A 22,795-nucleotide genomic window follows, 5' to 3' on the forward strand; every position below is an offset into this window, starting at 1 on the left:
CCTCTTGGGCCTGGGTACCAAATTCAGTGCCTTAAGACAGTGGTGTGGGGTAAGGGTACACCTTCTGAAGGCGACCATTTAAATTAAATGCTGTCTCTTTGTGTGGTTTTACCTTTGAGTTCTTAGGGGGATTTCCTAGCTTTGGAGGAGTTCTAGGCCACAGATGGGCCAGAACTTCTCAGTATCCGGTGACCTGTCACTAGTCTCCTTGCTGTGCATTTCCTCTCCGGTCTGTCTGTACCTGCTCTCCTTTGCCTGCTTCTCATCCTCATGTGATCCCAGTCTGCTCCGCGCCCGTCTCTTGCTGCCACCACCCAGCACTAGTGACTGCTGTCCCCCCTCCACTGTTTCACCATGAGACACCAGGTTCCCTCACTTCTAGTGCTTTCTTGTTATCACGCCGGCTTCGTACATTGCTGTACCCCAAACTCGGCCTGCACGCGGAAATTTCAGACAGCCTTTGAAGGAGCGCAGACAAATTGGTTCAACAACAGCACAAGGGAAGTGACAAGTATGACAAAGCAGACACTTCATGTCACAACATGAATTTCCCCAGTTGGGAAAACACTGCCAAAGAAAACTGCATGAAATACCAAGCACTAGAAATAGAGACCGCAATCTGAAAACAAACCATTTGTTATTTACAGCAGAAGGGCTTGTTTTATGTATTCATTCCGAATGTGTTTGAGCACTTTCTGTGTGCTAGGCATTGTTCAGGGCCTGGGGAAATGGCAGTGACTAAACTAGAAGCCCCTGTCCTAATGATGCCTATATTGAAATTTAATTTGTGTGAATAGAAAAAGACAAGTGGTCTTTAGCTCTTGGAAGTAAGGAGGGGAATTTAATTCTTTTAAAAGATTTTATTTATGAGAGAGAGAGCGTGCACAAGCAGGTGGAGAAGCAGAAGGAGAGGGAGAAGCAGGCTCCCCAGTGAGCAGGGAGCTCGATGCAGTACTCGATCCAGGACCCCGGGATCATGGCCTGAGCCGAAGGCAGATACTTAACTAGCTGAACCACCCAGGCGGCTCGAGGAAGGGAATTTAAAAGGGCAGTAATTACGCGTGTGAAGGTGACAAGGTTGTCCTAGGTTCTTGAGACAGAAGGAACATGATCATACTTTCCAGATTCTTCCTTGTTACTCAGAGTGTGATCTTTGGACCCACAGCACCGGCATCCCCCCGGAGCTGTTAGAAACACAGGATATCAGGCAGCACCCCGAGCTCTTGCGAAGATACAGTTTCACCAGGGCTGCGGGAGGTCTGTGCGCAGAGTAAAGTTTGGGAAGCATTGTTCCTACGAGTGTTGGGCTGTTTCCGATCTAATGCCCCTCAGGTACTCAGTGGCCCTCAACGTCCTGGTGAGTTTGCTGCTGTGTTTACAGCTCGAAGAAGACTAGAGCGTTGGTGTAATCCTAGTGGTCAAAGTGAACCTTTCCACGCGCTGAGTGACATGCAGGAAGAGGTCATTGAATGGGCTCCACGTCTCACCATCTCTCCTTAGTTAAGAGCTGCTTTTTCTTATATTTATTTTATAGATTTGCTTACCGTTTTGTGTAGGAGTCTGTCTTTAAAAAAAAGTTGGAAAGCTGCTGGGTTTATGGTATTTTATTAGCAAATGCAGTTTGTGCAGCCACTGGGCACCCGACACTCTATTATGTAGGTTGTGTGTGAAATGTGGTTCATGTTTACAAAGGGTGTACAACCTAGTTGTGAATGTAGGACTGATATACTTGAAAAGTAGTTAAACCACTGAATGGATTTATGAAATATTCTGACAATCTCCCCGGACTCCAGGGGGAATCTGGAGGCAAGCTGAAATAGTCTCTCATCAAATAAAGTGTCAGAAAAACTGTGCCTGAGATTGTGAAAATTGCTCCTATCTTTGCGGAGAGCATATTGAGTGTGATTTTAGGCCCTCGTTGGTTGCAGGGTCTCCACAGTCCTCATCACTATACGTAAAATGGGAGATTGGAGGCGGGCTCTGCACGACAGCAAAATGTGTCAGCTGAAAGCACAGTATTAGAAAACCATAGTGCGTTGGCGTGCAAGAGTGCATCTCGGGTAACCTCAAGTAGCCCCAGGGGACACTGCCCGCCATGTTTAGAAACAGTCCAGCCATTGGTGCTCCAGACATTAGTTCTGGGTTATCAAGAAAAGATGTATTTATGCTCTGTATCTTTTGTTTATAAAGACAAAAAAGTCTGTAGTTCACATGAAAATGGTTCTGCCAAAATGATTATAATAAAAAAAATGTTTTGTTACCTCCAAGGGTAATTAGTAATTTGAACATTTCACTTGATGAAATCTATCATTTCCCTGACTAATTTTAATAAGCAAGTCTCTTGTTGGATCTGTGGTGATAGTTCTAGTCAGGATGTTTGGGATGAAAGTGGGATCTACCCAAGTTAGTGCAGATGAGGAAGGTTTGACTGAAGGAAGCGAGCATCCGTGGAGCCAAAGCAGAGCCCCCTTTTCCAGAAGCTGGGGCTGGGCTCTTTGTCACAGGGCCCCTGCATGCACCTAGGTCCCTCGGCTTGAGTGAGGAATGTGTTCCACTTTCCTGCTACTCTCTGACCTCATAGTTCTTGAGAGGAGAAATCTGAATGACCTGGCAGCTAGTCAGCGGCTTGGCCACCCCATCCCCTTTGGTCTGTTAGCTGTGGTGAGGCCTGTGGCAGGTTCCTGAGAGGACAGCACGGTTCTCCCAAGCCTGTCCAGTGAATGCCACGTGCCTGGAGCTACATTTGTCAGCAATAGTCTCAGGGAGGAGAAAGGGCTGAGAAATCTGGATTAGTTGGGAGTGAACAGGGACAGATTGCCTTTTTGGCAAGTGAATGCAAGAGTGAGAAGGCCCCCATGAGAACAAGGATGGAGCCAGGAGTGATGGACAGGTCAGGTAGGTACCTCTCTTCTGTCCCTTCTCATTGCTGTTCCTAAAGGTTTGATATTTTGGATTTGACACATAAAGAATCGAGGATGTCCATGAAATTAGTTTAAGTGAGGTGTGAAGTCCTGCTAGTAATTTTTGTGAGGTAAAGTTCAGTCAGAATGGCTTATAAGTCTTCCTGCTGGGTGTTAGAGCAGAGGTCTAAGGCAAAGTTGGAAAAGTTGGATGTGGGCATTTGTGGGCCAGCCTCAAAGGGTTCTGTTCAGTTTAGATGTGTTGAGCTTCAGATATTTTGCAGGATAGCCAAGTGCCCAAGGAAGCCCTGGGAGATCAGGAATGGAGATAAAATGTGGTGTGTATAGCAAACAGCAAGTCTTTAGAAAGAAAGTGAGCAGAATGTAGGAAGAGACCCAGAAAAAGAGGAAAATGGCTGATGGTTCTAGCCTGAGAAAAAAGTAGACTTTCTCATGTCTCCTTTTTATGATGCATGGAAATGCCAGGATGGCTTGGCTGTTAACATCTGCCCCTTACGAAATACTACTGCATCACCCTGAGCAAAGCTGGACCATGGGTCCTCCTCTCCAGCACAAGGAGCTCAATCTACAGGGATTTGAACATTTCTGTTAGCTTCAGAAGCTTCTCTTTAAAAGCCACCACTGTCTGAACGTCCAGAAGGCCACCACTGTTCAGGGAGCGTAGTACTGGGCAGGGGGAGAGGGGAACAGGCAGCTCGGGGGAGAAGGGTGGGGCAGTCTTTGGCTCTAAGTGAAGTTGGCTTCCACTTCCTCCTCAAGGCACCTCTGCAGAATTGTAGACTCTTGACAAGGTTTGGAAATGACTAGCCCTTATGACCTTGCATGCTCCCTTAAAGCTCTGTAATCCCCGGATGATAACGCGGACAGCACCCCGCACCAGTGTGCCATCTCACACGTTAGAGGGTGCTGTCGTAAGCACCGTCTCTTTTAGCCTTATGATCCTTGATCCTGGGATGTAGGGGAAGCAAATATGATCGTTTCCTGTTTATAGACAAGGTATGGAAATGGGCATTGGATGAGTTGCCTGCAGACTGGTTGCTACTGAGTATCAGAGGAAGACAAGAACCTTGCTGGTTTCCCACCGATGGTTTCCTGATTCCTGCTGCTCTATTTCATGCCATTCTTTGAGCAGCCACCATGCCGATGACCTATTCTGACGTCAAAAGTGATGGACATGTGGAACTCCCAAACCTGCACAGCTCCTGTTCTTAGGCTGAAGTGGTTTGTGTAGCATGATGAAGGAAGTCCATGCTTGTCCAACTCCCTCAGTATCTCCCACATGTTGCACTCAGATTTTTCAGCCTGGTGACTATCTCTGGCACCCACTGAACATCCTTTCCTTTCAGTCAGACTTTGCCCCATCACATTGCATTGTCCCTGGAAGGCGCAGGTTCATTCTGTCTGCCCTTTTGGAGAGACCGTATCCTCTATTGGACAGGCGGCTTGGATCAAAATCCCACTTATCACTAGGACAGTGGTTCTTTCACTTGTCCTCCCCTCCTGGCCCCTCCACACTACACTCACCCAGAACCTGGCCCAGACCCAGCATTCCTAGCTTGTGACTCTGCAGAGCTATCAAACTAGTGGCCCATTCATAGCAAAAGAATTAGGTTCTAGAACCTTCCATGAAACTAAACATGAGCACAAAGAAGTTGCTAACTTCCAAGAGTTGATGAAGCGCATCCACTTTTACCCTTTCGGTCAGGTGTGGTGTGGCCTGATGGGGCATTTTGTGCTAGTACCCAAGACCACTTCTTGCTCAAGAATGGGGCTCAGAAGGGAGGAATTACTGACACACTGTAGCATAGATGATCCTCAGAAATGTCGGGCTGAGTGAAAGAATTCAGACACAAGAGACCACATACTGTACAATTCCATTTGTATGAAATGTCCCAAAAGGCAAATTTAGAGAAAAAGGAAGTAGATTAGTGGTTGCCTGAGGCTAAGAGTGGGAATAGGAAGTCACTGTAAATGGCTTAAGGCATCTTACTGGGGGAACAAAATGTCCTGACACTGATTTTTGGTGATGGTTGTATCGCTCAGTAGCATTTACTTAAATTCATTGAATTGTATGCCCGAAATGGAGTGAATATTACAAGATATTAAGTATGTTCCTTTATAAAAATACACCTCAATATTTTATGATATGTAAACATACTTCCTTTTTTGTTTAAAAAAAAAAAAAGAATAGGGTCCACACTAGACATGGGAGCTTCCAAGTTTCACGTTGTAGTTTGGTTATAAGGAAGCGGAAGAATCCTACGTATGAGAGACACGTCAGAACTCGACAGACAGGTGATTGACTCCAGCACAGATTGTAGAATCCATTCTTAAAATAAGATCACTTAGGGATTTGTATTTGGACAAGACGTTCCATGACCTCTTTCATGGAATCCTATCTTGTGGACGGAACAGTTAGGAGGACCCTAGTTGGTTCTCTGGTGGTGTGGACTTCAAGCAAGGTCTCTTTCTCCCTTCTTCCCCTTTGTTCCCAGCCTTATTCCCCTTCCCGCTTTACTTCACTTTTTTTTTTTTTTTAAGATTTTCATTATTTGAGGGAGAGAGAGAGAGTGTGTTAGCTCATGAGCAGGGGAGGGGCAGAGGGAGAGAGGGAGAATCCCCAGGCAGACTCCCTGTTGACCGTCAAGCTCAATGTAGGGCTCCATCCTAGGACCCTGAGATCATGACCCTCACGAGCTGAAGTCGGAAGCTTAACCAGCTGAGCCACCCAGGTGCGCCCCCACTCTCCCCACTTTACTTTCTTACACAAGTAGTACATAGGCACTATAGAAAAAGAGCATTGATTAAAAAAAATTAAAATTGTACATAATACATTATAGACTTGTTTCAGACTAAATGTTTGGGTTCCTACGTTTCATTTGCCAAATAACCCACACTGAACATCTTTGATGCATTTATTAACTCCTTGGCATATATCCCTAAAATTTCTGGGTTGTAAGGGATGTGTTCCTTAAGTTATTTATACATATTGCCCAATCGTTCCCTGAAATCTACCTGTGCAATGTGGATTTTCATTCTCTCTGAGTCTAAAACGTGATCTGGCCACCAGACCTGATGTGCTTGTTGGTCTCATGCTCGGTTATCTGTCCTGTGCAGGAGAGGGGAGACGGTGTTGTGACTCTGCCCCAGGGTAATCAAACGAGGCCTGGGCTGTTGATTTTAATCTCGGACACAAGGCGTTCACTGAGACCGGCCATCTGTGTCTGGGCAGGAGGCAGTGGCCAAGATGGGACACTGTGCCTCATGTGTGGGATAATTGAGGCACCAAGGGCTAACGGCATGTGAGAAGCCTGGAAAGGATCTGATTAACTTTCTTCAAGCATTTGATGGGCTGTCATGTCAAGAGTCACTCCGCGTGGTTATAAGAGCAGAATAAGCAGAGGGTTGCATGTTCTAGGCAGGCAAGATTCAGTTTAATGTCAGAAAGCCCTGCCTAACAGAACTATCGGAAAATGGATTGGGCTCCCCTGTTCATGGTGAATCCCCCTTCCCTCTACGTCCCTGGGGATGTTCCAGCGGGGCCAAATGCCATTTGGATGAAGAGGCATGGCATGTGTGTGAAGGGAATTCATCATCCAGATTTGATTTGGGGATATTTGAGAAAAGTTTATAACGATGAGGCCGTGAACTTGAAATTACAGCTCTGACTATACCAGTCTATGGCAGAGCCAGAGGAAGTAGTCTGCAAACACATTCGTCCCTTTAATTGTTTCTTGGAGCAAGGAAGTAACTTATTGACTCTCTTAATCTCAACTTTTCTACACTCCGCCTTTGGTGAAAGAGAGTTCAGGTTTTTGACGGCCTTTGACACCCAGCTCAGTTACTGTAGTAGCCCTGTGGGAAGATGGTTTTTCTCGGTTGTTTGTGCTTTCCTTGTATTTTATACTGTTAGCCCACCATGGGTCTCTCCGATCTCGATCTGGTGCAAGGTAAAAGGGGTGGATGTCATGTATCCTTTGTCTGTGTAGCCTTTTCAACTTTACAAAACCCCTGAACTTGAATATTGGTCTCAGTATTATTTAAGCTGAACCACACTTTTGCAGGGTTCTGAATCCTATGTTGAAAAGTTGGGCTTTTCCACTGAAGAAATAGTAAGTGTTTAAACTATGTCTTTTAACATTATTTTAATGCATTTTTCCCTCATTTTGATATTGATACTTCGGGAAAGTAAAACATAACCAGGTAGTCCACATAATCCATTAAGAATATGTGGGAAATTGCCCGTCTGATTTTAATGTTTCTAAAGCACGACTGGTTAAATAACTACAGAACCTTTGGCCCCTGGAAGTGCGGTCTGGGGAGCACAGAGAGGGCATCCCCCGGGAGCTTGGTAGAAATGCGGAATCTCATGCTCCAGCCTACAGCTCCTGAGTGTGCATTTTCACTGGTTGACCTCTGACAGTGCCTGGTCGACAGGCTTTCCCAGGAGGCTAGCTGCAGAGCCTGTGGGCAGCAGTAATGATCTCACCTTGCTGTGTTGTTTTGAGCACCTGTTACCGTGCCTGGCATTGTGACTAGGTGCTTTCTCATGCATGAGCCGGGGTAATCCTCAGAATCACCCTCTCAAGGAGGTATTATTAGAGGCTCAGACAAGCTGTCACCCGGCCTGCCAGAAGTGTCACTGTAAGAAGACAGGTTCTGGAGTCTGTGTCTCCCAAGCCTGAGTCAGAGACATGGAGGCCTGGGTTGTCATGCTATGGCCTGGCCAAGCGCGGAAGCTTCCAGTCGCTCCAGCTCTGCGCCTGGGCGACCCTGCACATTCGGCAATAGCAATTCAGCTCCTAGCCTCTGACCTGTCATGGCCTAGCCGTGGCCCAGCCGTGGCTTGGTACAGATGGCCTCAGGAGGAAGTCCCTTCTGATAGATGTTGAGAAGAGTGTGTAGAGGCCCCACATCTCACCTGCAGCCTGGCAAGCTGAAGCCTCCATTACAAAAGAAGTTCAGGGGCCAAGACAAACGCATTTCTCAGGAGTTCCTGATACCAAAATCCGCTCTCTGTCTGTGCATAGCTTCAGTTTCTGTGAATTCTGTCTTTTAAAAGACTAGATATTTATTACAAATCTGTTCCCACTTTCCAGTTCTGAAGCCTTTAGGATGTACTGTTCTCATGGATTCTGAGGAGGGAAATACAATGAGTAATAAGAAATGAACTTTTTAAAAAAAAATTAACATGTGTTTGTTTCAAGGGTGCAGGTCTGTGATTCATCAGTTTTACGTAATACCCAGTGCTCATTATATCACATATCTTTTTTTTTCTTTTAAAGATTTTATTTATTAGAGAGAGAGAGAGAGTGCACGGGGCGGGGGGGGGGGGAAGGGGCAGAGGGAGAGGGAGAAGTAGGCTCCCCACTGAGCAGGGAGCCTGACGTGGGGCTCGATCCCAGGACGCTGGGATCATGACCTGAACCGAAGGCAGACGCTCAACCGACTGAGCCGCCCAGGCTGCCCACGAAATGATCTTTAATCATTAAGTAATATTTATGTTTTCCTGCCTGCATTCCTCCGGTCATATTGTATATTTAAGAATGAGTCTGTTGGGGCGCCTGGGTGGCGCAGTCGTTAAGCGTCTGCCTTCGGCTCAGGGCGTGATCCCGGCGTTATGGGATCGAGCCCCACATCAGGCTCCTCCGCTATGAGCCTGCTTCTTCCTCTCCCACTCCCCCTGCTTGTGTTCCCTCTCTCGCTGGCTGTCTCTGTCTCTGTCGAATAAATAAATAAAATCTTGGAAAAAAAAAAAAAGAATGAGTCTGTTTATCATACTTGGTTGTACCTCTCTTCTGAGTAGTAGTAAACCACAGCTCAGAGTGGCAGGATTCCAAAATTTTTCAAAATGCGAGGTTCCGTGAACCATCCTGGGGGCGGGGCAAGGGGGGAATAGGTTATAATTACATTTATTTAAGTACCACTTAGTAAAATTTTGATAACTAAAGCAAAATTAGTATAACAATTGGGATCAGTTTATGTATTCTGCATTTGTTTGTTTACCAACTCAGCCCCTGGGCAGGTGGGCGTGGGAGAAGGCATCTAAAAGGAGGAAACATTCTAAAATCCACCAACCCTTCCCGATACTGCCAGAAGATTTTTCCCCCCTCCATTTTATTAGAAATCAGGGCCAAATTTCAACTCCCTGCCTGCCACCATTTGGTGGTATTTTTGTTCCTCTTTAGGTATCATCCTATTTTCTTTTTCTTTACCACTGACATCGGCTTATTTCGTATGAATGCGTAATAGATTAAATACATATGCATTTAAAATATTGTTTTGATTTGTCTGTGAGTTGTTTCTCTTAAAGGGCCTATCTGGGGAAATGAGTAATTTCTTATATCCTGTTCTTGCAGGAAGAATTTTAAATCGTTTCTCCAAAGACGTTGGGCACATGGATGACTTGCTACCCCTGACGTTTCTAGATTTCTTCCAGGTAAGGTCACAGTGATGCCAAGTTCTTGAATGGAAAACTGCAGTTCCTGTTCTTTCAAGTCCTTTCCATGGGGGCCGAGGGTGGGCCTCTCGGCCTCACGATGTCATGTTATCTCAGTAAAGGCCGTGTTTGTAAGAGAAAGGTGTGGTTCTGATTCGGAGGCTAAGTTAACATGAGTAATACCTCATGTGTGGGAGTGGCTACACAGTCTTGTCAAGGTTGGTTCGAAGCAGCTACATGCTTGGTAAGTGGTTCTCCATCTGCCTTCCAGGTATCTGGCATGAATTTCCCTTTACCGTGAGCACATTTCATAATATAGAAACAATCACCTCTCACGGAAAGATAGCCCAGATTAACTAAATTATGCATTGTATTACCACAAAGGACAAATATTTACTGCACCATTTTGGGGGATAAAACCAGGTGTGGTTACTAACAAAGAAAAGATTAGTAATAATAAGGTGAAAATAATACTTTGTTAGCAAGGACAATAGAGAGCAGTTACTGCAGACTCAAAGCCTTTAGAGGCAAGTACATTTAAGCCAATAATTTGAGTACAGGATCAAAGTCATCTCAGAAAATGTCTTTTTTGTTTTTCTAGGCAGCTTTTCTTTCACACGTTGATTGCTCTAAGTCTTAAGGCGTGTTTGTGTGTGTGTGTGTGTGTGTGTGTGTGTGTGTGTGTGAAACCCAACAATCCCACAGATACCTTCTCTACAGCATCTGTTCTGTGAACTTGAGGTTCTGAGCAATGATATTGGGTCATCTCGTGCCTCATCGGCTCACTCAGTATTGCTGAACACGTGGGATGATTTTCCTGCTGTTTAATTCTGTCTACTTTTCAGTGAGTGAGGCTGCGGGACTTTCTTCTTCATTTCCAAGTGGGTTTTTTTTTTTTTTTATATGACACGCATTTATCAACAGCTGCACATATTCTAAGATCACCGCTGCCGTTGCTGATACTTCTTGAATTTGTGTTTTACCTCTCTAAGTAATCATGAACTCATTTTACGTAAGGCCAGGAAGTTGAATACTGCCACTGGGGTCTGCAATCATGGCTTCATCCTGATGGTCAAACCCCCCCACCCACCTGACTTTGTTCAGTGCCCAGGTGCACTACAAGTCCAAACTTAGGGACTTTTCTGGAGCCACTGTTATAAAAGGAGCCAGACTTACTTAATTTGGAAAATTAGCTATGTTATAAAAATCACTAACAGGTCTGAAATGACCACAGGCATTGCTGTGAGTCACTCAGAAATGCTGCAGTGAATATGTGACTGCAGACAGGATAGCCCACGGGCAAAGGCACGCACTGTCACCAGCGTGAACCAAACGGACACTCGGAGGCAGAGGACTTTTACTGCAAAGATCTCTGATTTTTCCATCTCTCTTCTGCAAACTTATTTTATAAACGTGTCCTGCTGAGTTTGCTATGTAATTTATCCCCAAGAAGAAATTCTTCTCTAAAACAGGGTCACAGTCTCCCAGTGATTTTTGAATTACATTGAGATTTGTGGAAAGGTTCTTCTGAAGTGCAAGTTCGGCAGAGGTTGTTTCCAACGATGGCTGGCCCACTGTGTGCTCGGCACACAGTCAGCCCTCCTGATCAGAATCGCCCACCTGGTTTTGCATGGTATATGGAGGCACAGGGATAGATGCTACCTGAGTTCATTACAGAACATTCTCAGCAGCCCGAGGAGAGAATATTCTAGTCTCTCTCTACTTCTCTTTCACCGGAGAGACAAGGGCCTTTTTATTACCTGCTCACTTAATCTTGGTGAGACTTATCACCGGTAGTCCCAATTAGCTGATTTCTTGACTCTAATAGCCGAGGTAAATCTTGATGTTATTGTCTCCAGGAAAGGAGTTTTGTCTCAAGGATAACTCAGTTATCAATTATGATAAAGACCTGTTGTCACTTGTTTTGTTTGCAGGTGTCTTTAATAAGGCTTCTCCTAATCCCTTCAGGAAGAAATATTTTCTCCTTTTAAAAATAGTATTAGCTGAATAGAAAAGCTCTGATCCCTGCCATTGTGGTTGATTCTTTGAGGGACATTTCCCAACCGTCGTTGTTTAAATGGTTGTCAGGAGGAATCAAGGGAAACTTCCTAAACAATGCAATAACTGGTTCATCGTACTTTGTGTGTAGAAGCCTTTCCCCAGAGGATTTGCATGCGATGAGTAGGCTTTTGACTGAGGTATCGCTGGGATCATTTTGAGCTATTTGGTCCTCTTGCTATATTAGCCAGCGAAGATTTTTATTAAAGCCACAAAAATGAATTTAACCTGCCCTCAAATAAAGGCCAACAAAAATCAAAATGTAAATTGATTTTTTTTTTTTTTTTTTTAAGTTGGATAGGACACTGTTAAGGCTAAAAACACCCCGGTGGTGTTCTGGGACTCTTAATGGAATCATGTAAACTTAAAATAAACACTATTATGGTAAGCACATAGAATGAAAACTAATTTTCCAAATCAAATACATTATATTCAATTCATTTTCCCCAATCAACCAAATGTTTAAAACCTGTTAGTTATAACAGCAATCTTCTGGAAATTAATTAGAAGCCTATTAGCTCTGCTAGCTGAGCCGAATGAAGAGGGTTGCTTGTTACATTTCTAAATAGGCTCCTGAATTAAAGCAAAGCAAGGTCAAAATGACAATCAGCTTGACTCCCCTCGTGGCTTTGCTGAAGTAGTGGATCTGGTTTTTGTTTGCCTTTTTTGTAGGTGGGTGGGTGTGAGTTTTTTAAAGGACATTTTACCTACTGGCCTCAGTCCTCTAATACATTTAAGAGTTTTAACAACTCAGGGAAAACATGCAGGTATTGGGAATATTACCTGTGTGAACAATAGCACCTTCCCAATTATGCGGGAAGGTGAAAGGGGAATGATTTTCAGACCTCGCATCCAGTTCATGAGCTCTTCGCAAGAGTTTTGTCAGCCCCTTTCGGTATCGAGATAGTAGAACATTTCCTTGTTACCTTTGTTTCTGATGTCCAGAGCAAAACCTGCTGCTGACATCGGGAGGCCCCCCAGTTGTGAGGCCTCACATCAGCTTCTTCGGAATTGTCTAACTCCAGCCACCCCTCCTATGCTCAGAGAAGCTCACAGAACTTGAGTCTTTTCAAATGTAGCAGGTGAGTTGAATTGAAACGGTTGAGTTTTAAAAGGACTGGGAATCTCCTTGTCAAGAAGTTACCTTTGGTGTGACCATGCAGGAGATGTGGTCCTTCCCAGTTTATGTATCCTTCACATCTAGTATTCCTGAGCCAGAAAGAACTTGGCAGGATTTACATGGTAATGAATGGAACGCAAACCGAAATCCAAAGCGTAGATACCTTTGTGAAGCCGGAGTTAAGTTTTCCACTTATCAGAATATTCGAATTAAGACTGTCATGTGTGATGTTTTTTTTTTTTTTTCTCCTCCATACTAAAGATATGCCTAGGGTCATGTGTTTTGGGAAGAGTAAAAATCAAATAGATATAGAAATAATGTGATTACATTTATCCATGTGAATTTTTTAATCCAGATTATGCATGTTTGATTGCTTTTTCTGTAAGACAATGATAGTTTTGTTGGGTTTGTAAGTAAGAGTTCAGAAATGTGAACCACTGGATTAGAACTTAATTGTTTTTCCAATTGAGTCTGATGCTGAGAAATTTGAGGAGAGACCTGAGATTGGAACCTTCCATTGGAGCCATAATGCCTGGAGTTGGTAATTCTCTGTGGAAGCAAGTCAGAAATCAGGGGCAGATTTTATGATTCCATCGACTAAATGATTTAGATAGAAAATTCTGACCAGATATGCTGGCCAGGTGCAGGGTATTTACCTAACTCTGGCCCTTGGACTTGAACAGGAGATCTGTATTTGTGTAAATGTTTATGGGGTTTTTGTTTTGTATTGTTTTGTTTTTGGAGAGGTAGCTGTTCCTAATCCCACTAGTGGGAGACTGACACAGCGAATTTTGAAAATGTGTAGCATTTTCTGTTGTCCTGCGTTAGACTGAGAAATCCCGCAGAGCAGTGGGGCTCACGTATGGGGTTTGGGAACCTGTGCTCACCCAGGTGAGGGGCCGTAGTGAATGAAGAAAGATCCATTTTTGACAGCGAGGCATTTTGGAAGGCTGGGCCAGAAGCGAGGGAAATTTCTGAATATATCCTTGGAAATAAATAATTTATAAATACAAAGTAACAACAGTCTGCAGGTTACCTCAGGGTTGCCCTGGGCTTATCAGATAGGTTAGCCAGTGGCTGGCAGTGCACATCTGGCTTATCGGTGGTGTTCAGACACGTTTTGTTTATTTGCTTTCACAAAAATCAGAACAGTGTTGAGTGTTAATGATATATTTTAAAACCAAGTCATCTGTCAAGCTAGGATATAGTTCTTCACGTGTTAAAACTAAATATCTTTGTGAAAATGGGGGTGGAAATACAAAGTGTCATGGTTTTCATCTGGACGTCAGATATGAGAAAACGATGATGGGGGGGAGTTCTTTGAATAGGACTTTGGCATTCAAAACATGATGTATTTGGGTAAACAAATAAACAAACAAAAACGTAGACGCAGTAATTAAAATTCACATTTTTAAGTGTTTGGCTGACTTCCTCATACCATAGCACAAATCCCAGCAGCCTAAATCTAGTCTTTTAATTTTCTGAAGGCAATGATTGATTTAATTAATAAAGGTACCGTGCAGATGTAATATTTGTAATGTTTTAATAACATTTAAGTTTTAATGAAATGATGAGAATGAATTTTAATGATAAATTTTAAGTGCACAGGTATATTTGTAATATTTGTGCAGATCTGTTGTTTCATGAATATATTTGCACCTAGATACATAATGGAAAAGCCTGACATTCTCCCAAAAGGGAGACATTGTTTTTTATAATATATCTGTGGTGTGTAGCCTTGTAGTTCTACCAGTATTTCTCATTCCTATAACATGTCTTCGTTTTGCTTTTTCTACCCCATCTTTTTTTGAGCTCCTGTCGTACACTGGGGTGAAGGACAAGAGACATGGAGCCTGTATCCCCCTTCATTTGACCAAGCACTCACTGGGTCTTGCATGCTAGGCACCCTGCTCGGCTGGGTTGTGGTGTTGAATGACGTTTAATTCCTGGTCTTCTGTGAGGCACACTCTCTCCAGAGAGACAGAAGGTCAGCAGTGACTGTGACGTCTGACGTTATAAAAGGAGGGAGACTGTATGGGTGGACAGCTAAGGCTCTCGCGTGAGAGCAGTCTGCTTTCCTGTCCCCGTCCCCCACTTTTATTTGCTTATCTTGAGGACGTTCTGGGACCTCCCAGTGGAGGTATCCTGCAGGTAGTTGGGAGCGTATACCTGGTGTTTGAGAGCCCTGGGGTAAGCGTAGAGCCTGTGTCATCTTCACGGAGCAGGTAGTCACTGATGCTGGGAAGATGGATGAGATTGCCCAGAGTGAGTGAAGCATTTTTAGGGGCCAAGACCAGAACTTTAGGGAAGTCTTGATATTGACAGAGAAAGCAGAGAGAAGAGAAGGCAAGCAGGTGAGACCTGGAAAGAACAGCAAGGAAGAGAGGAGGGAAATCGGAGCTGGGAAGCCAAAGGAGGACAGGCGTGTGAAATGCAAAGCGGGAGGTGAGGAAGCAGAAAGCTGTGGCTCGGATTTGACGAAGAGGGGTCCGGTAAGCAGCCGGAGCAGGCTTCGGAGAGAAAGAGTCCAGATTGCAGAGGCTGAAAGTCAGAGGAGAGGCAGTTGGGATGAGACATGCCGTTCTTTGAAGGAGTTTGTTCAGTGTGTCGCTGGGTGGTTTGGGTTTTATAGCTTGCGTTTCTGGGGCATTGTGTGTGGGGGGTACCCGATAATCCCACCGATAACCAGGGATTAGAGTCAGGATCCTGAAGGACAGTCATGAGGGGGATCCCCTCAGGGATCTTCTCCAGCCCCCGCCCACCCGTCCCTAAGAGAGGGAGTCTTCCAGAAATTCATCCTTTGCCAAGTTTGGGATGCGAATTTTGCAGAGTGCCCCAGAGGAAGTCCTGGAAGGCAAGCTATTAGATCCAGGAGGTCGACTGAGCATTGAGGAAGCCCTTCTGGAAGCCAAGTTCCCACATGGGAACTGCTGTCTGCTGAGAGTGGGCTCAGGAAGGGGAAAGAGTTTGAGGGGAGTTGCTTAGCTTTGTTTTCAAGGGTAAAGTCCCTGCCAAGTGTGTTCGACTCCCTTCTAGTGATTCTGTTCATCCTTGGTATATCTGATAAGCCTTGAAAGATACTTGATCATTTTAATAAATTTTATTACTTTGAAGTGTTTATTCTGTAACCTTTTCCTCAGCTAACTCCTTCTCATTCCCTTCAGTGAGAGCCGAAATAATTTATTTAACATTTTGTAATTATAAAAAAGACCCGCCTTTTATTATTTCTTTGTTTCTTCTGTCTTTGCCTCAAGAATGTGGTGGCGCGTAGATTAACCTGCCCATGGTCCTCTGAGGTCAGCAGATACCTTTGTGCTTTGCTTTCAGTGCCACTCTCTTCGCTTACTTTCGAACTTAATTTGTTTTCTTCTCTGAACCAGAGACTCTAGTATGCCCTAGAAGGCTGAGACCGTTGAAGGGATAACCAGATTCCATCTTCCTACCAGACTGGCCTCCCCACGGCAGAAACAGGCGCTCACACCCTTTCCTCTCCACAGCAACCCTCTCTGAGAATACGTGTCTAAATGGTTTGTTGTGCTTTGTTTGCTGGTGATTTGTATTACAAAGGAGCTCAGGCCCAGAGAGTAAAATTCAGATTTCCCAGCCCTTAAATTTAATCTCTCCCTAGCTCCTGGAGGAAACTTGATATGCCTACTGGGCAGACCATTGAGGCTCTTCTCTGTGTTACACAAACCCCTTTGGCCCAACCCCCAATGGGTCCCCTCTTCATTCTTCAAGGACCAGCGGAAGTCTCTCTTCCCATTAGGGAAAACTTCCCTTGAGCACAGGACAGAGTGTGCTCTATCCCTATGCCCTGTGTGAGGGCCGGGACCCTGTCACCCTGGACGAGTGCAGTGTTAAGCATCTCATTTCAACCTCACCTCCAGTCATTCAGGCCATACGTACTGAGCACTCTCGGTGTGCCAGGGGCTTTTCCTGGGACTTGGTGTGTAGAACCAGGTGTTGGCTTCTAGAAATGTACATTCCAGTGCAGAAGACAGATGGGAAACAGGGAAACCTATAAGGCAATTCCAGTAATCTCCTAGTGCATTAAGGAAAGGAAAGTGTCCGCAGGTGACTTCAGGGAGTGCTTGAATGAAACATGGTGATCAAGGATACGGTGATGTTTGAGTTTAAAAAAATAGGAAGGAAACGGCCATGCAGAAAAGACCCGGATGCAGGTGGGTGGGAGAGCATGCTTAGGAACAGGAACAGGTGCAGACGCTGAGGATGGGAGCGAAGTGGCAGGTTCCCAGGGAGAGGGAAAGCCGGGCGGTGAGCAGAAAGGAGAGATGGGCAAGAGGGAGCTTGAGGCAGACGCAGAACGGGACCACATAGGTTAAGGGCTTTAGCTTCTCTTCTGCATGCAGTGGGAAACCACTGGAATATTTCAAATAGAGGAGGGACATCATCCTCACATTTCAGATTGAAAAAAATATGTATTTGACACTAATCATAGGGCTAAAAGTATTGTAAATGTTTTAAATCCTCAGTATGTGCGTAATCCCTTAAAGGCAAGGCTCTGGGGCTCTATTGCGTGGCACCCCTTCCCCCACAGTGCAGCTTCAGAAACCGAGGCAGATCTGTACTTGGTGGTGACTACAGTCACTGAAGTTGTGAACACTGTGTTGTCAGTCCCTGGACAGGAAGGTGGTTCTCTGCAGTCAGCGTGGACCTCTTGTCCTTCCAACAAGCTACTCTTTCTCAGCCAGTGGCTCTCAAGCACCAGGTTGCCCCCAGCTGAGTTAACAGGAAAGCGTAAGGATGATGTAGGATTTTTTTTTGTTGTTGCAAAGTTGAATTTTCTCAGTTTTTCTCTCTTAGATACTTGTATTCTAAATACAGTGGAGTGGCTCTTAGCCAGGAAGTCTAAAGTCACACAGAAGATGACATGTCCGCATTACCTGGAAATAGCAGTCATCCTAGCTAACATTGAGTGACTCCTTCCTGGGTGCCAAGCCTCGTTTCAAATCTTTTATTTGTATCATCTCATTTTTCTGGCAACTCAGGAGGTTACACAGAGTTACTGTGCTGTTCTCACAGATGACGGAAATGAGACTCACAACACACAATGACATAATCGGCCCAGGGTCACACAGCGAGGAAGTGATCAGTTTGAAGCTTTTATTTTTATAATTTCGAGTTATTCTCATTTATGCTCAGGAGGGAGAAGCAGGGTGCCCCTTTCTGTGTTTCCATCACATCAGAACATTCTCGCTGAGGCAAGTTCCAAGTAGAATCTCAGATAATAATAAATGATTTGACATCTGGTGCCTACGTCTCCTGCCCGACAAGTCAGCCCCATGCTATTTGAGATACAAACTTCTGACGGTTGTGGTACTGGCCTTTTTTTTCCCCTTTAGAATTAAGGGTGGACAAATCACTTTTCTCCTCCATAGATGCTTTTTGAAATGTCTGTTGGTTGTAAAGTCCAGACTAAGAACTACTATTTTCAGAACTTTATTCCTTAGCTTGTGATAAGCCTGATTTCAGACACAAGTACGGGAGAAGCTGTGACTATTTTTTAGGCATGCACACGAGGAGGTAAAAGATACCATATTTACACATATTTTGACACATGTTTCTTTGGGTTGTGATATACACAGCTCTGTGGTACTGTTATGTAAACAAGGACAAATAATTGGCTGTGATGAAAACAAATGAACATTTCTTGAAGTTTTGTTGAAAAACAGAAACTTTAAAACTATGAAGAACAGAAGATTCTGTGCTGCACTAGGAATTAGAAATGCATTCCTTATAGACAGTGGCACAGATATTCTAAAGTTAAAAGTTAAATTGTTACATTTAAATGCTGGAAATAATATATAAACAGCGTATAATAGCTTTATCATTCATACAACAAAAATAAACACTGTATGGTTTAATTAAAACAAACGTCCAAGTAGTTTAAATATTGAATACTATGAAAAACTGTCAATAAAATAAATTTTAAGGGCGCCTGGGTGGCTCAGTCGGTTAAGCGTCTGCCTTTGGCTCAGGTCATGCTCCCAGGGTCTTGGGATCAAGGCCCAGGTCGGGCTCCCTGCTCGGCGGGGAGTCTGCGTCTCCCTCTCCCTCATGTCCATGCTCTCCGTCTCTCTAAGTAAATAAATAAAATCTTTAAAAAAATGAATTTTAAGGTTTTATAATGTAGGCATTAACAGTCTTTTCTGTGAAGATAGGAGTCTGAAGTACCTGAGTTCTGACAACAGAGCTTGTCAGTGTTTTTCATGTGCATACATGTGTACACGTGTGTAGGCATAAATGCATATGTACCGTCAAGGAGCAGTTATATCGTTGATACGTAACCCTTTCAAACCAAGTAGCTTGATGCCCATCTTAAACTTATGAAGCAAGGAAAATAATGTTTGTGGCTGGAACAGGGCTCTGCGTGAATCACGGTCTGCATTTTAAGTCAACCTTGAAAACTTGTCTGAGGAATTTAGATTTGAACCTGTAAACAGTTGGCCCCTTCCAAGGTCTATGAGCAGGTAAGTGGGTGCTCACCACGTAATTTTAAGGGAAACGAGAATGGGTGGGGCATCTATCTTCTTGGGAAATGTTATTCCCATTGGGTGGATCTTACTGGAAATCAGCAAGGTTTGATGATGTGGTTTGCATTGCATGGGCACCGTGGTTGCCCGTGAATTGTGCCCTTGGCTGCTTCTGTAAAGGGTCTTAATGTTTTAGATTTCTCTCTCCTCTGTGCAGTCACCTGGAAAAGTTTTTGTGGCCGAGGACTTCTTCCTCTTGCCTTGCTGGTTGCAGCCAGCGTCCGCACTGGCATCTCAGGATTGGGCAGCAGGCCACCTGGTTCCATGACGGTCTCCAGTGAGGCGTCTCTGGGCTTCTGGTTCTTGCTTCCCCCATTTCGGTTCAGTGTACCGCGATGCCAGGGCCCCAGGTTGACTGGGAACCTGATCGTGTTTCGTGATCGGATACATTCTATGAGGCTGTCTCGTTCAGGAGATTTCTGGTTGAAGTTAGTGAAACACGCACTGAGCGAAGCTGGAAGTTACTTCTAAACGTGCCGCTGCCCCTCCAGAGATAAATATTAGCCTTTACTTGTTTCTTATTTCCTTAGCTAACGAGTGTTCTGGATCAGATGGCGGAGTCAGCCCCTGTTCTTGGTATTGAAGCCATTCCTCCACTTTCTCCCACCCCTGCATTTCCTGATGCTCTTTCCTCCCTGTTGCATAAAATGCGCTTTTAGTGGCTTCTCTGGTATGCGCATGCTCTCTGCTCGGTTCTTTGGCCTTGTTGTCTTTCCCTGGAGTCTGTCCTGTCCTGCCCTCAGAGAGCCACACATTCCTTATCTGTAAAATAGAGACAGTGGTATTACTTCACAAGGGTTGTTGTGAAGACAAAATGAAGTCACTCTAATAAAATGCCTAGCGTAACGTCTAAGTACACGTTAAGCACTAAATAACGAGTAGTTATTTTTAAAGCGCTACCTATCTTTTTAAGTAGGAGGAATAGTTTGGCACTACGTTGCATCAAAGGAATTGTCACAGAGTTGGGGGGCCCAATATCACCACATGAGTTTGTATCACAGAGATTCTAAGTTTGAGCTCCCTGGAGATTTTAATGGCTGTTTTTACATGTAGACTCGTGGAGTCACAATCAGTGAATTTCGTAAGGAACACTACATATTTCATATTAACAAACTTAAGGCAATTTCTGGAAGCCGCCCCCTCCCCCCACTAATATTTGAATAGGGACTCTCAATTATATAGAATTCATGACCTGAAACAGTGATCACCTTCAAAAAGTCTTCCTACGAGCAAAACAAGTCAAAAGGAAGGTAAGAGGCCGGAAGTTTGACTTAAGCATTTTAATTAAAAAGAAAAAAATGTTGGGCTCCTTGAGCATGTGAACTTGCACACGGCTGCCCTCAGCAAAATGCTGTCATTTATTGAGGAACACTGAATTGCAAAACCTTTCTTCCCCACACACCCCTCATCCAAGAAAAGAAAAAAAAAAAATCAACAGCTTCACTGAGCTTAAACTGACTTTTCATATCCTTTCATGGAACACAAAGGGCTAATCCTGAGGCCACTTGAGCCACCAATGCAGGCAGTGGTGGGGACCACCATGGAACGTGTCATTCCCTCCTCACCACACACAAAACACATTGACTGCAGCTTTATGAAGTGAAAATGCCCGAGAAAAAAGAAAATGTGAAGGAGGTGTCCGCAGTCATTTCTTTCCAGAGGGGGGAGCGCGGAAGAAAAAGCTGCTGCATCTGGATATGGAGAACAAAGCCAGCCTAAGACTTGGGTACAATAGGTTGGGTCACTTGCTTTTATAGACGCAAAGGAGTGGAACTGCCTTTCCTTGTCTCAGTACCACTGACCCTTGCCTTGCATTGTGTAAAGATGTCAGGGAAAGTGTGTAGAAAGCATTCCAGCCTCTTTCACCGAACAATGACGTTGTCATTTTGAGATTTCTATGGTGTGTTGGCCCCTTCCCCCACTCCCGCCCCGAAATCCCCATTGGACAAAGGCGATGGTTAGTTAGGCTGCCTGGCTCTCATTTGGAAGATCTCTGTTTTACCGACTCTTTAAAAAGTAAACTCATCCATTTTAACGGAACCACAGTGCTTTCACGCTTTTAAAATCAACACAAAGCATTTAGCCAGAGCCGTGGCAAGGATGGAAGATTCCAGGAAAGTGCCAGTCCCAGCGATAATGAATGATTCATGCAAACTGCCAAGTTAAAGTGCGTTTCCTTGTTAAGAGAAGGGAGAACTGCTGATACGGGTTATTGGAAATATTTACAAACACTTGACCCTTAGGTTTCTGAGATCGGGGTGACAGGATTCACACAAGCCCACTCATGTGATTCCTTTACCTGTCTTTTTTTGTTGTTGTTGATGTTAATGGAAGATGAGACGGTTGGTATTTCCCCGGCATGATGGTTCGCACAATTAGAAAAGCAGCACCGTCCACATCAGCATCGTGACAGTTAATCACCAGGGACCCTCCCAGGCTGGCAGCCGGTGCCCAATTTGTCCGTCCCAGCATGTGTGCTCCAATGATAATGTTTGTCGTTTACCAAGAAGCTAATTAAGACCTAAAGAAAAAAATAAGGATCTAATTTTTATCAATCGCGGTGGTAGTGTGCAGAGCATAGAACTTTACATTACGGCAATATTGGATGATGTCCATTGCAGAACAGTGGCCGCTCCCGGGGCACTCTCGCCTTGCCATCTTGCATCTTTAGGGATGATTACATGGGCAGCTGTTGCTAGGGACAGGAAAGTGGCCAAATATTTACTCTGTCGGAGGACCTTTAGAGTCTCCGTATGCTGTTCTTGATTACATTCCTTCAATCCTAGCTACTTGATGAGTTTTGGGGATGAGACGAACAAGAAGAGGGATGGACTGGAGAACTGGCTTCCGTTTTAGCGAAGTCTTGCACTTGTTATTTTCTGTATGGATCTCTCTCTTAGATCTGATTGGAACATGATTCATTGTAGTCTATATTGTCTTTTGCTGGTGAGTTTCATGACTCACTCGTTTCTTGGAGCCCTTTCCGTGCTTTCATTGATTTAGTGTTCTCTGATCGGCGTTTGCGTTGAGTCACAAAGGAGATAAGAACATCTCTGGCATTGAGACTGAGGGCCAGCGCTGCATGGCAGATACGCCAGACACGGCTCGGGAGCCATGTTTTTCTGAGGCGCACAGGCTGGTTCGCAGTAGCCCTCCCCTGTGCCTTCCCCTTCCCTCCCCACAGGGCTCCCCAGGAAACCACCATGTGACATTATGACTGTGTATTCACACGTTGCCAACACCTGCCCGAGCATGACCAAAGGAATGGGAAAGGAATTCTGTGTCATGATCTTTTTTTTGAGCCTATTGATATTTTTACTGAGGTATTGTTTATATACAATGGAATATATATATATTTTTTTAGTAGTTTGAGGAGTTTTGATAGTTGTGTGTCTCCCTGGGACAGACTACCCAAAATAAGATGTAGAACCTTCCCATCACCTCAGAATGTCTCTTTTGCCGCTTTGTAGTTAATTTCCAGACCCCAACACCTGTCCTGGATTTCCACTGACATAGAATCAGGATTCTTATTTTTGGGCTACATGCATATAAATGGAATCAACATAGTACATGTTTTTATGTGGCTGCCGCCTTTTTTTTTTTTTAGCATCTTTTTGCGACCTATCTCTGTTGCATGTCTTGTGATTCATTTTTTTTTCCTTGAGTGATATTCCATTGAATGACGATTTCACAATTTATTTAT

General features: G+C 44.4%; 1 protein-coding gene across 4 annotated transcripts in view; it reads left to right on the plus strand.

Annotated features, from left to right (window-relative positions):
- Positions 1-22,795, plus strand: part of ABCC4 (ATP binding cassette subfamily C member 4 (PEL blood group)) — a 235,102-nt gene that overhangs the window by 141,786 nt on the left and 70,521 nt on the right. For all 4 annotated transcript variants that reach the window (XM_087865049.1, XM_045810951.2, XM_087865048.1 and 1 more), the window contains exon 20: positions 9,281-9,360. In XM_087865049.1, the coding sequence (XP_087721175.1) occupies positions 9,281-9,360 (80 nt within the window). The remainder of the gene's footprint in view (positions 1-9,280; positions 9,361-22,795) is intronic.

This window comes from Ursus americanus, chromosome 10 (assembly GCF_024610735.1).
Source record: "Ursus americanus isolate L20-20 chromosome 10, mUrsAme1.1.p, whole genome shotgun sequence".
NCBI lineage: Eukaryota > Metazoa > Chordata > Mammalia > Carnivora > Ursidae > Ursus > Ursus americanus.